The 14,164-nt window shown below is 43.9% G+C and overlaps 1 protein-coding gene across 1 annotated transcript; it reads left to right on the top strand.

Moving 5' to 3' along the window:
* The first annotated feature begins 185 nt into the window (after positions 1-185).
* Positions 186-11,506, top strand: LOC8029939 (gamma-aminobutyric acid receptor-associated protein). Its single transcript, XM_002408326.4, has 3 exons — positions 186-404; positions 6,951-7,148; positions 10,442-11,506. The coding sequence occupies exons 1-3, from the start codon at positions 315-317 to the stop codon at positions 10,505-10,507; spliced, it is 354 nt and encodes a 117-aa protein (XP_002408370.1). The 5' UTR covers positions 186-314; the 3' UTR covers positions 10,508-11,506.
* The last annotated feature ends 2,658 nt before the right edge of the window (positions 11,507-14,164 follow it).

The following is a 14,164-nucleotide window of genomic DNA, read 5'->3' as shown; positions in this document are numbered from 1 at the left end:
TTCCGCGAATCGGCTGCTCGCAACTGAACCTTAATTGTGCTGCAGTAGGTATCGCGTGTGTAACCTGTATAAAATAGCAAAACATAATACACTTTTGGTTTATAAAAGGAAAACAAACACTTAAAGCGTTTATTAGCTTCAGTAAATAAAGTAGGAATTGTGAACTATTTTTCGTATCGCGTGTGCGCATTGCGACGCCCAGAACGAGAACTATTTACAAACAGTCGCCATTTTCGATCGGTTGGCGTGTGGAGTGGAAGAGCTCGCGAGATTTTAAATTTATCTGGCTGTGGCCGCGCATGTATTGAAGCGCAATGAAGTTTCAGTACAAGGAGGAGCACCCGTTCGAGAAGAGGAGGGGTGAAGGCGACAAGATTCGCAGGAAGTACCCAGACAGAGTCCCGGTAAGTCTAGGAACGTCTTAAGTGCGCAGTGACCTTGTTGGTGATGCTTTGCTAACCCTGGCTCGGCTTCTATTAGGCCTACGCCAATCTGCCGCGCGATCAGTTGATTGCACCTGATGCTCAGGTGAGTCCGAGACGCTGGGATAAAGCTGCGTTTAGGGAAAATCCGGAAGGAAAAATCGCGCGTTCGTTTGCAGCCATCTACGAATTTGCTGTCGCGCTCCGAGTTTCGCTGTCTCATGAGCGGCCATCGTTTTGAGTCACAGCTGCGAGGTTGAAAGCTCGCCTCCTTTCTCTTTTGGCATTGTTTGCGGGCAGTAATGTTATTCGCTCCTGAAAGGCCATCCAAGGTCCAAGAAATACGCAACGGGGTTGGTACTAGGTTTGCTCGTTAAATTTTCCTCTCAAGTTGGTACGAGTTTCTTTCTAGTCGGTGCATAGCTTTGGTTTGCATGCCCAATTTTACAAATTTTTGTTGTCCATTCTTTTCTCTGGTGGCTCTTCTTGTATGCCTTAAATCGCATCTGGTGTCTTATTATGATTATTATTATTTTCGTTAAAAAAAGATGGTACAAAAACAAACAAAAGAAAAAAACCTGCTTGCGTGGTTCGCGAGTGCATAGACTCGGGACTTTTGACGGAAGCAACCGTAAGATTGCCACGAACGAAACGCCCGAGCGCGCAACGGTTGCGTCATCACAAGCATATATTCAGGAAACGCGACACGAGAGCTTCCTTGACAGCAAGCAAAGTTATTTGTAATCTCTTCGATGCGCACTGCGAGCAGGCTTGCCTTTGGTGTACGTTTCTTCACTCCCAAAAAAAGAAAAAAAGCGTCATTGTGCGTGTGTCGTCCTGGTTAAACAAGAAGAAGAAGAATAATAAACGTTGATCACGGTGCTTCCGTTCTGCAGAAGCTATCCGAAAGATTGCTTATGACTAAAGGTGTGCAAATAATAGAGCATTGCGTCATTAATGGCCTTCACAGTGCAAAGGAAAGCCACAACAACCGGTTTCCTTAGCAGTTTTGAAGCTTGGGATGACAACACGTTATTAAAACAAAGGGCATTTATAGCTAGGCTTTAGAAACGTCATTATTAAATTTGTCCTTGAATAATAATAATAAAAAAAATTTAGCAGGTCCTTGGAATATCTTTAGGTAGATCCATTGTCTTATATTGCTCAAAAACTGCTCGAATGTTAGTTTTAAGCAAATTCTGGGATTAACTGCCTCCCTGCTTGTTTGTGATAGTAGTGGGATAAATAAATTTTAACTCCAAATTCATGTGAAAAAGAAAAAAAGGCAATAGACCACACCATGCTGATAGGGTTTATAATTCCACAATGCAGGGTGGTTAATTAAGTGGTGGTTGGTGTAGAGAGTTGTGGGTAGCTTACGGTGGGGGGGGGGTACACGTGACCTGGACAAAATCTCTTATCGCTCATAGAGTTCCCAGGTTTCCTGGATGAACCCCGAAACAATTCAAAAGGGAATGTAGGATAGAGCTGTTGATAAGAATGAAAATGCAATAAAAGATAACAGCACAGTGGGGCGCTGCTATCCCATTGTTTTATTGGAAGTTTTCACTTGCATAGCTGCTTACTGTTCCTCGTTCCATTTTCGTCCATTTTCCTTGGATTTGCTAATAGTTATACAGTGTGCCTCAAACTTAATGCCTCCACAAGATGGTCCGGTTTCTTCACTTTTTGAGCTATTCCTGAACCTAGCGGTTGAAATATTTGGTGAAGATTTGTGTCGCCAAAGAAAACCCATCCAGAGGAAGGTATTCTAGCAGCTGCAGCGATCATTTATCTTTGGGTAGCATGCAATAGATCAATATTTGCGAAACTGAGTGGCGGCGTTAAGTTTGAGGGGCACTGTGCATATTCTTTCTATTCAATATTTTGTTTTAGTTCAAGGGCGTCTTAACTTTTTGTGCTCATTTGAGGTGTTTACAAAAGTTGAGGAGGAGCTGCTTTGTCCCTGTTTGATAGTTTTAAAGGGGTACTTCGCCGATTTTTGAGCTACCTCAACTAACTATATTTTCTGACTCCCCGGCCTTTACCCTTTCTGGTATGCTATTTAATATCGTGAAATTCATAATAGTTATTGCGAAATCGGCAAATGAAAATGACGCAAAAACCAACATTCAAATATACCCGCCCTTTTCAGTGCCGTGATGTCAGTGGAAGGTAAGCTTGCCAGTCAGGCGAGCAGTCTAAAAAACAGAATATGCCAATAATTTGTTCCGTGCTGGAGCGCGGGGACTGGAGCAAGCTTTCAAAGCATTCATTCGACACCATGAAACTGCTTCGAATCAGTTGGGAACAAATTCTACAGTCCAAAGAGTGAACCCCTGCACTTCCACTGACGTCACTTTTTCATTGTTGCCAGTAGAGACTTTCAGTTTGAAAAACACGGTGAGGACCAAAATTGTAAATTCAATAACTTTGTGAAAAAAAATTATTTTGACCTAATATTTGGGATACTATTTTGGCGATGTTGTTTGGCAAGTAGCAAAATTTCAAGCAAATCGGGGCCCATGACGAAATCGGCAGAGTACCCCTTTAAAGGGGCCCTGCAATCATATTTAAGCGTCTTATCTTTTTTGCGGTTTCCACGTCTTTTGGGGTTCGGGCAAGCCAGCGGGCACAGAGAGAGTAACTAAATATCAGTGCATCATAGTTTTAACTGGACAACGCAGAAACCTCCTCCACCGACGAGGGCAACCCGCGGTACTGAAAGCGCACAAAATGTGACGTCTTTGGTCCTGGGCTTACTACTGGTCAGAGCCGCTAAAAACTTCCTTTTAGTCAAAATGCAAAATATAAGTGGCACAAAATGTTTCAATTATTTATAAAAAGTTTTTTTTGTTCAGCATTTTAGATCAGAAAAGAAACGAATGCAGTTTATAGTACGGAAACAAGAAATGACTCGTCGACATACCCGCCACCAAGCGGTGGAAAAGGCGGGGTGCATACTAGAAAGGAGTAGTGGGATCAGGTGCCGACACGGAAAGGTCCCGGATGTATGCGGCGGCGCTGCGGTTGTACGGACAGGAGGATCCGACCGGCTCCGAGCGTTCTGAAGGCCTTCGGCGAGAAGCTTTGTCTGGCGGTTTGGCCGTTTTGCGGTATGGCAGCGCAAAGTAGCTCCCATTCTGAACTGATCTTTACCCCGTGTTTGCTGTCGTTTGTGGCCAATGAAGTGTCATGCCGAATTAGTCTTTGATCGCGCAGCAAATGCAATGAGAGCCGCTCTGGCTGCCCGCTGCATAGAGCCTATCCAGAACGTGCTTTAATGGCGCCCTCTCGCGCCGTCGACATGGAGTGCGGCAGCCGTGAGCGCTCGCTAAGCTCACTACCCCTCCTCTAGTTCACGGCCACTCAAGCAACCAAGGACAACGTGAAGGACGGTTATTTTTTGCTGGTTTTTGTAATTTTAATTTGTCTATAACTTTAAAAATAAAGCGAAATTAGAGAAAAGAAGAGTTTCATTAAGTTACTACGTTCAGAGCACTCAGGTTCAGTGCAAATAAAATATGAGTAAAAAAGTCCTAGCAGGGCCCCTCCCTTTAAGAGAAATGCTGCATTTTGGATACTAAGCAGACTTTTACCGAATCATGTTTGAGTAATGGCCAGTGCACCTTGTTCTAATGATGCAACATTTTTTTTTTTTTTTTATTACTTACCATCTTTAGTGATGGAGAATCTCCAAGGTGGGCTGGGCCACATAGGAGAATGACTTAAAATGCTTAGTTAACATAAAAAAAAGAAGTTTGTGTCTACTTTGTCGAATAAAAAGTAAATGCACAAACGAGCTTAAAGTAAGGGAAGACTGACACTTATTTTACCTTAGTCTTGGGTTCCTATTTAATAATGTTGATAGTTATTCATAAGAATTCAACATGTCTTTCAAATTGGCCTAGGACTAAACCAAATTAATTGTGCAGCCCTACTTTTCAAGATAAACATCACATCTTTAAATTAAACCTAGGTGTCATAATGATTAAGCATCATGTGTCTGATAGACAAGTGATTGACCACTTGTGGTGCATGTATACTGTGTGTTTGTTTGCTATGTTTTGAAGCGCAAGATAGCTTACGTCAGTCATGCAAACTATCTATTGTTGATTTGCAACTGTTGACTGGTTGGTTGCGATAGCGGTTTTCAGAACGGGCCACAGGTCAAGTGGCAGGTGGAGCGTGCGTCATAAGTATTTCAGCCTTGCTGCTGGGCTGTTTAGACATGGTGTAAGGGTCGTCATGTTCCATTGACTCTTGTCGATGAGTGCAGCTGAAACTGCACGGCTGCTGGCACTCATTCATTTAAAGAGGTCGTGAAACATTTTTTTCTAGATTCTGAGCTATATGTCTATTTGGAATCCTTGTCTGTTACCCCCCTTCATTCGTTTGATTATCCGGAACCATTTAACTGGCGTAAAAAAGAAATTTCAGTTTCCCGGACAGCTTCCCTCTCGGTTCTCTAAATATGTCACTGTGGGTAAACAATAGGAAATATTTGTTGTCTGTGCAATATGGCAACATAGAACGGACTTCATAGGCAAAGCCAAAGCATCGGATATCACTCCAAAAGTGGCGCCATAACAACGTCACGCGCACAAGTCAAGGGGTCGGATATTACACTCAGATAATTGTAAGAAGCCTAATTCCATTGAACTCTAGCCTCATCTACTATACCGCGGTTGGCTTTTAGAATTTGAGCCATATGCCTACACTGAATGTCTGCGCTACTGTATGTCATGCTTCAGGGGAGAGTTTGAGGAATCATTTGCCGCTTCGGTCGGTTGAGCCAAGTCCTGATACAATCGTCATATGAAGAGCTGTAAATACATTCTCGCTTCGACCAAAAAATTGTTAATAAGCTCACAGAAAGAAAAAAAAAAAAAAAGTGAACTGCCTTTGAGTATTTTAGGAGTGGCATGTCAAATTACTGCTGAGGTAGAATGTGGTAAAGGAAAATTAATGGAAAACTCGCGACCGTAATGCCGGTTTGGGAGAATTGCAGTGTCCTAAGATAACTCGTATGAAAATAAACTGAACAAGCTGCCTTTAAATCTGTGGTTGAATGCTTAGACTTTCACGACGGTGTTGTCCTTGTTTCTTCTCTTCCTAGTCTCAAGGCTTCTCTTTACGGAAGCTGATAGTAAAGAGGTCACGCACGTCCCCTTTTGCCACTGATTTCGCAAAGATCTAGAATCGAGTCCTTAAAATTGTATTTTTTTTTTATTGCTTCACTTTGTTTTATTATAATTCCAATCCACAATCGGGACAAACAGCATGGTTAGGATGGTTACCAATCGACAGAAGACCCCAATGTGTTTGAAACTATCACAATCATGCAATGTAGAAGCATACAACTATGAAGAAAACTGATCAATTACTCCATATTTTTATCACTCCCAATTTACTATTTGAAGATTAAAGGAGCTGTGCAACGATTTTAACGTTGAAAGAAATGGCATCTTCTACTTTTGACATTGTTCATCTTGTCGCAAAGAACAGAAAACACACCTCCTTCCATCAAAATGTTGCGATTCCACCGTGTAATCGCGAGGCAAAAATTTGAATATTCCCCGGCCTGCAGCCGAGAGCAGCGGCCGTGAGAAACATGCGGCGTGACGTCATTGGGGAGTCTTGTAGAAAGATAGCAAGTTGTGCGAATACCTGCTCGATAAAAGGTAACTGTTCTATAAATCTTGTTGTTCCAACATAAATATAAATGAGTCAAAAACCTGGTAATCATCGACAAAACTCTTATTATACGGAGTTTTACTGGCGCCATCTATCCTAGGTCCACGAAACCGCCAGCTCTCTCTGCTACCGCGAACAGCCGGCACAAGCCAGACGCGTATGGCCGGACCCAGATGAGACTTTCCTCCTTTCGCCATATTATTCACGCTGTTCCCGCCAGCACGTGGTCGCGAGCGGATGAGTTCTCGCTGCTCACTGATGGCTGTAGAGAGAGAACTTTACTGGAACCCCGCGCCCACCCGATCAATGTCACTGCGCACGTGACCCGGAAGACGATGTACAAGTTGAGAGGTAGCAAAAACATGGATCTTTTTCATTTCTTGAAATAAAAACTAGGGCATCCAGGCAAAATCTGTTTTCTTTAGTTCACTTCAGAAGTGTCAGGCATCAACTTCTACAATTATTTAAGAAAATCCCTGAAATTGTTGCACAGCTTCTTTAAGTAAAGTTGAACATCTATTCAATTGTTTTATATAGCTACCGTGACGTTCTGTTGCTAATGCTGCCAAAGCGTGTCGCATGGTTTTTCCAGACAGTCCAAAAAACATGATTTTAAATATGGTTTATAAAACATAGACTCTATTTTGCCGTAATACTTGGGAATCAACATCTTTCTGGTTGAATATATATAAGAAAATTAAAATTCGACAGGTACATTTTTTTTCATGACCCCTTTGGAGGAGTTTTTCCAAAACGGGCAGGGAACTGTGACTTGCTCGCTTCCCTTCTGAGCCTGTGGGAAGGAGGAACTGAGATCCCCTGTTTGTGTAGGTGATTGTGGAGAAGGCCCCCAAGGCCCGCATTGAGGACCTGGACAAAAAGAAGTACCTGGTGCCCTCTGACTTGACGGTGGGCCAGTTCTACTTCCTCATCCGCAAGAGGATCCACCTGCGGCCCGAGGATGCCCTGTTCTTTATTGTCAACAACGTCATTCCCCCGACAAGCGCCACCATGGGATCCCTCTACCAGGTAAGGGAGGGAACGATGAAGGGGGAGTCGCATTCCACACGAATGACGGGCCGTGATGGAAGTGCCGCGCCATTTGCGTCAAATAGACCGACCTGACCGAGTGTTCGGCAGATGCGTGACGCCGCCATAACTTCAGTTTATGGGAGGCAGGTGGCAGTTCTTGAGACTATCATTATGTCTGCCACACGCCTCTATGGTGTGGCTACAATGCACCATCGCACTTGCGCTGCTCGCATCAGCCTTCACGGCCTTACACCAGTACACGCACGTTGAGCTTCACCGCTTTGCACTGGAGTGCTAGGAGCAGCGGCTGATCTGGGGAGTGCATGGGTTAGTTCCCTTGCTGCCACAATGCAGCAAGGGAACTTTCTTTCTGCACGTGCAACTACCTTGCTAAAGCGCTGCACGTGTGGAGCATGAGCCCTCGCATGCACGGCCGTCTGTCTCCCATAAACTAAAATAATGGCGGCATCATGCATGCGCCAAACCTTTAGTGAGATCGGTCTATTAGCTCGGAAATTATGTTCAGTACTATTACAGGTCAACTTTCTTTGGTCTTACTGGATTTTGACCTCTAATCTTAAAAAGTTGTGCCGAGAACTCTGATTCGAACGCTGCTGAAGTGCTGTGTCACTTTTAAAGAGACCATGAAGGCAATTTAATTTTTTTAAAAAAGGTGTTTTCGGAAGCATTTGGGGTCCTGGCATGCCACACAATGTTTTCTAGAACGTGGTGACTCTTATTTCTGTACCTGCAAATAAATTTGCGAAACCGAAACAAACATTCAGATTTCTTCCCTTTTTCGCCTCTGGAAAGAGAAGTGACGTCAGGGAGCACTGTCGGCATCGGTAGGATTTAGTGCACACTCAGTGTGGTTCCCGTGGTTCGCTCTAGTGCACGGCGGTCTGTGAAGAAAACCTGGAAGAAATGGACGACAACGCCGCGCTCGCAAACGAGTTTGAGCTCCCGTTCAGCGACCTCACGCCGACTGAACGGGAGATGCGCTAAGGACGCAGAACTGTGGATTGGCGCTTTACGAGGGCGCCCCAGACTTACCACCAACTCCTCGGTCGCCGCCTCAGAGCGACTCCCCGCCCCACTTTTACCCAGACTCCGGCAGACGTGAAGGTGCTGCTCCAAGTCTCCTGGTCGGAAATGCAACGAACAAATCCTGACACCGCTGTCCACAGCTCTACGCAAGACGACGGCGCGCAACCAAATGCTGCGCATTGCTGCATCAGTCGGCAGTTAATGCAAACTAACGTTGCCCGATCGACCGCACGTCTTTAGCCGACCTTTCGCGCAACCTACTACTGCACATAAACACGGCATGATTGGCGAGACACCAGTTCGCAAAGTGAACACAAGACTACGCATGAAACCAAAACCAAAAGTCCGCCGCTCCCCGGCGCTCATACCTTTTTCTTTTTTTTTTTGTCCATGGTTGCTCGATGCTTGTTACGCGCCCGAGGTAGCAGTGCGGGATGCGTTCAACGAGTGACAAATGGAGGGATCGCTTCAGATTATGCTTTTATACACGGTATGAAACCTATTAATTCCCAACTACAACTTCAAAAGATTATCCAACGTTCAAATAAACATTTTTCATCACATCTCACCACCGAAATTGAAACCAAGAGCGCGTCTATCGTTTGAACCAATCGCCAGACAAGGAGCCCATTGTTGTCACGCTTCGACTGCGCACTTTAGTTCACCTTTCTGCCGCCGCCTCGGTGGGGTCTCAAGGCATTGTTTTGGCGCTATTATTACCGCGCCTGTTCGCTCTATTGGTGCGGCACCCAAACTTCTGTTCGGGCTAGAACTTGGTCAACAGTATCCGAGACGTGCCTGACATCCCATTTCAATCGTCGAATAAAACTTCGAAACTGCCTTCATGGTCCCTTTAAAGCACAAATGTAGATTTTCATATGTCAGGGTGAACACCAAATATAAAAATCAAATAAATTTGCCAAAAAATTATTTTTATCTAATATCTGGGTTATTATTTCAGCGATGTTTGTTGGCATGTCTAGACAATTTTAAAGCAAATCGGGTACCAAGAAACAAATTACGGAGTACCTTTGATGTTGTTTTTCTCTTGGTGTTAGAAACGCTTTTAGGTATATGCCTCGTATTAGTCTGAAATGGTAAATCCTGGATAAAAGAAAGGCGCAGAACTGCACCACCAGCCAAGTGCCTTGTCCTGTTTCTCAGGTTTTTCCTGCTACACACACCGTCAATAGGCTTAACATAAGGTCTATTAAATTCAAAAGCCTCTAATAGAAGCAGTTGCTTGGGTTTTGTAATTTTATTAGGTTAAAATAGAATCCCTGAAAGTAGTAGGCAAGCTTGGATTTAAAGTGTTGATATCAATTCTGAATAAGCGTACATGGTGCAAATAAAACATTTGCTGGAGGATCTTGGCTAACCCCTCAATGTCTGCCCTACCATTAAGTGTGGAATATCGTCTCTAAAATCGATTAAAGAAACCACTACGGCAGAGGTGGCAATGCTTAATTACATGAATGTTGTGAGCTAAATGTTGGCAGAAACATTGTGCTGCATGAACCAGCCTTTACAGTGTAAAGGCTGGTTCATGCAGCACCGTTTTCTTACATCTTGCGTTACATAAAAGACACTGAAACATTTGCGCCTCGAATGTCGTTTGCCAACCTTTCTCTTTGAACTGGTAGCCATCCTTAAAGGCTGACATACACACGTCTGCGCTGCTGGCTCTGAGACCTGCTCCCATGGGGAAAGGAGAAAAGAGTACGAGAGGAAATTCAGAGAAGGGAAACTGGGAACCGGTGCCCTGCCCGGCAGAAGAGGACTGTTAGGTCAGCCTTTAAGAAACATATCATTTGCAGGGCATATCGGCTTTTATTGTTAAAAATGTATGTCAAAGTGGATAAACGTCGCAGTGGATCACTGGGCTGAGTCAGTTTTCATTATTGGATGTCTTCTGTTCGTGTAATGTGATCATCCTTCGAATTGCGGGAAGTAAAGCCAGTTTGCCCACCTATCTCTAAAATGTCTGGACTGAACAGTGCTTGGCTTTGCCAGGGATTAGATTACGTCCGCTTGCGCTGCTGATGCGGCCCCACAGGTGCAAGATTGCATCTCTGGGATTTGCTGATGATCACGTTTGTGAACTGATAACTGATGTGTGGCTTGCTCTTTTGATACTAGCCAGGACTGTTGGTGCCAGTTCAGTGTAAAAGTAGTATACTAATTCCCTTCATCCTATTAGCAAAGAGGGAGTAAAACGTTTCCTCTGCCTTTTCTATTTTCAGGAACACCACGAAGAGGACTTCTTCCTATACATAGCCTACAGTGATGAGGATGTGTACGGTCTCTGAGACTTCCCATGGACGGTTCTATTTGTAACAAAATTTTTTTAATATGTATTAAAGGGAGGGGGTGGGGAAGAGGATGTGGAATGAAAAGGAACGTGCTGCTGAATGCCTAAGTCATGGAACAACGGCATTTGATGCTATCTTTTTTGTTTTTCTTCTACATGTTAGCATTTTGGTTTCATTGAAACTAAATTAAATGTGCAGGCGAGCTGGTTCAATACTGACATGGCAACCCAGGAACTTTGGAGCTTTGTGTTGTCCGTCCCGTTTTTTTCCCCGTTCCTGGGTTAGCATGTCAGTATTGGTTTCGTGCAGGCCCCAAAAATGGCTCGTAGGCATAACCTCTTTTTTAGTCTAGCGTATTTGGAACATGTTTTTCTTTTTTGTGTTCGTTTGTCTCTAAACAAAGTAATTTTGTGTTCAGCCATTTCTTTTTTTTTTTTTTTTTTGTGATTACCTTTACTTTCAGTAATGACAGGCTATGTGAATGGTGCAGCGTTAAACTGCTCACTCCAACAGCCGTTATGTATCAGCATGTTGACGGTTTGGGTGGCAGCAACTTGCAGAAGGGCGACATGTCTGCTTCACTGCGAGACAATTTCTCGTTTGACAAACGTGCCGCCAACTCGCGGCAGAGCCTTTCAGGGTTGCCGGCATGCAGTTGCTCCCACCCAAAGTCATACCGACTTCCGATGGAAGCAGCAAGTTCTTGCATTGCTAACCGGACGCAGCTTACTCAGTTATTGTCTTTACGCACCAGTCTCTGCCTCTCAGTTTGCTCGTGCATAGCTCTTTTTGGTGTCTTTATTGACGAGTTTAAAAGAGCTAGTTTTTAGCCGGCACTGTCCTGTGTCTGAACAGCTGTGGGGGGAGAACAGAGAGGGAAGTTCCGGTGTCACGCGTGCTGTTATTTATTTTGAGAGTCCCTGCACCTCTTGTCTTGTAAATTGCATGTAACATACAAAAAAAAAAGTACAATAAAAGTGTGGGGATAAAAATGAATGTTTGTGGAGTTTGAGATCCTTTATTCCACTGTAGTGTTGGTAAACATATTGCTGAAGGGGGGAAACTTAATTCCTGCATGCTTATTCTCGAGAAAATATATGAACTGCCTTTTCCTTTTGCATAGAATTATTTTTAACCTCTTAATCCAGTTCTTTTTTTTTTTTTTGCAATATTTTGAAATATAGTTTTTATAAAATTTTATGAAATAGAAAATTTAACAAGTGCAGAACCAGAAAAGACTAGATCCGTTTTCTCTTTCCTCTGAAGAAAATAAGAAGGGGGTCGTATTTTCTTTGGGAGTTGACAACAGTGCTTATCATGAGCTGTGTTTATGTGAATGTGAAGAGGGAACCAATTGCATTCGCTCAACCCTCTTGTACTCATGTGTAGCCCAACCTTTGTTCAATGCACTAAGGTTGCATCCATGTAAACCTGGCGGTAGAAAATGCCTGGATCTTGTTTCAGACCTTGCACGAACAATTTAAATATGGAGGGCTAAATGTGATGTGTGGTATTTACCTAAACATATATGTGTTTTTTTAAGAAAGATGCGAATACTTTCCACTTCAGACAACTGGCCATTTGCAGGAGATCATAAAGCTCTGGAAGCCACATTTTTTTATTTGCAGCAATCTCTGCAGTAACTGCCAATCGTGACTGCCCTGTAGCCAGCCCACAAGAAAATGGGAGATGGGGTGCCGGTCCTCTATGCGTAGCTTGCTTAGTGACTACTTTCCACGGATCTCGGAGAGCCAGCCGCAACTTGCTGGAGCCCTCGGATGAATGAGAGCCAAGACCACATTTGCACCTAAAGAGCAGCCTGCAATGGGGTCTTTTGAGTGCAGTGATCATAAGTTCCGAGTCAGTAAAGTTGACATTTGGGCTATTTGGTAGTCTAACATATTGAGGTATTTAGCGCACAAAGTAGAGAGAAGGAGGACAGGACAGAAAAGAGCCTTGTGCGCTAAATACCTCAATAAATTCAGAGTCTTTTTTCAGGTTTTATTTTAAGACCCCCTTTATTGGTTTGTTGGTTGAAACAGTTCACTCTTTGCATACTTGAATAAAGTAAATGGGCAGAGTTGTTTTATAAAACAGTTGACCTATTTCATACAAAATTTAAAAAGGAAGACATTTTGCAGATAGTCTTCACAGCATGTCTATTGGGCTAAGTGGGTGTTATAGACGGGAGATGCATACCTGCGAAGTTTGGAGAAACCAAATACGCAAGAATTTTAAGCGGGGGAGATTTTTTAAAAATATTAAATTACATTTATATTGCACGCTTCATGCTAGCGAGATACAGCCGCTGGGCCTCCCTATCATTGCAGCCGTCCGTTTTCCGGGAGATTCTTCGCCAATCGTACAACTGTGCAAACTGGTCGAAATTCGGGAGTCTCCCATGTAATACGGGAGTCGGGTAATTAACCAAAATGTGTTTATTTATGTTTTAATAGTTTACGTTGTACTTTCAGTTCTAGAGGCAGTCTTTATTAGAGCTAAAGACAATTTACATTGACGAGAAACATACTCGTAATGGGCACATCATCATCTCAGCAGCTTTGTTCTTGGTGCTTCCACCTACGACATGCAGTCACAAGTATGTCATTTTAACGCATGGATGGCACTGATCCTGACCTGTTTCTGTGGGAGCAGCTTTTGAAGCCAATAGCTCATGCCTCCAGCCAACTTCAGCCTGCCTTGTGTGGTATGCGGATTAGTTGCGTGGCCTTTCACCTAGTGCAAAGTAACGTTTCCTAGTGCTGTGGTTCTCGACCATTAATGTTACGTGGACCCCTTGTGGATTGGCGGAGATGATGGAGGACCCCGTTTGGCAGCGAGGGGAAAGGAAAGCGGTTCGTTGTACAATGTTTCATGGACAATCGTTTCGTCGACAGTGATGTTTCATCGACAAATCGTTTCGTGGAAACGAGCGCCTGCTCGTTTCATCGACAGACGTTGCGACGTTTTGTCGACAAAGACAACTTCTATTTCTGGGTTTGACTGATGTGACAAGGCTTCGTGGACCCCCGTTTGAGAGTTACTGACCCAGTGGATGAACCTAATGAACTGGAGTTTTAATGGCGAGGATGCTCAAAAGAGATTTGAGACAAGTGATTTTTGTTGCCTTGAACCTGAAGGGCTGTGAAGTTCTCAAGAGGTAGGTATACTACTATTCAGTTGATTCAGTCGTGCTGAATTTTCTTTTCAGTAGAGTACGTTTAGCTCCATCTCAAAGGTCCATACTGAACAACGTACGAGGGTGTAACCTTTTTGTTTAAAGCTTTGAATCTCCTCTTTCCCAGGTGCACATAACTTTTCATCATAATCCCCAACGACGGAGATGCACTTCCGCCACCAGAGCACCACTCTCTGCATGCCGTAAAATGAGTGAGGGTGGCTGTTGACACCAATGCCGTGCTGGAAGAACTAGTTCCAAGATGTTTTGCCTAATTCACCTTATAGCCCAGACCTCGTGCCATTAGACTTTTGGCTGTTATCCAAGATGGAACATCTGAAGGGTACACGGTTTCTATCCGACGACGAGGTTACCAATGCAGTACACCGTTGGTGTCGTCAACAGCCGCCCACGATCATCTACGACAGCACGCAAAGAGCAGTGCGCCGGTAGCAGAGGTGCATCGCCGCCATTGG

Source organism: Ixodes scapularis, unplaced genomic scaffold (assembly GCF_016920785.2).
Source record: "Ixodes scapularis isolate PalLabHiFi unplaced genomic scaffold, ASM1692078v2 PGA_scaffold1__304_contigs__length_218370807, whole genome shotgun sequence".
Classification (NCBI taxonomy): domain Eukaryota; kingdom Metazoa; phylum Arthropoda; class Arachnida; order Ixodida; family Ixodidae; genus Ixodes; species Ixodes scapularis.
The sequence above is the reverse complement of the archived record's forward strand: the minus strand, read 5'-3'. Positions and strand labels throughout refer to the sequence as shown.

Coding starts and splice junctions, on each gene's coding strand:
- LOC8029939 (XM_002408326.4), top strand. CDS start 315: ATGAAGTTTCAGTACAAGGAGGAGCACCCGTTCGAGAAGAGGAGGGGT. Junction 405..6,950: donor AGTACCCAGACAGAGTCCCG/GTAAGTCTAGGA, acceptor CTGTTTGTGTAG/GTGATTGTGGAGAAGGCCCC. Junction 7,149..10,441: donor CCATGGGATCCCTCTACCAG/GTAAGGGAGGGA, acceptor TTCTATTTTCAG/GAACACCACGAAGAGGACTT.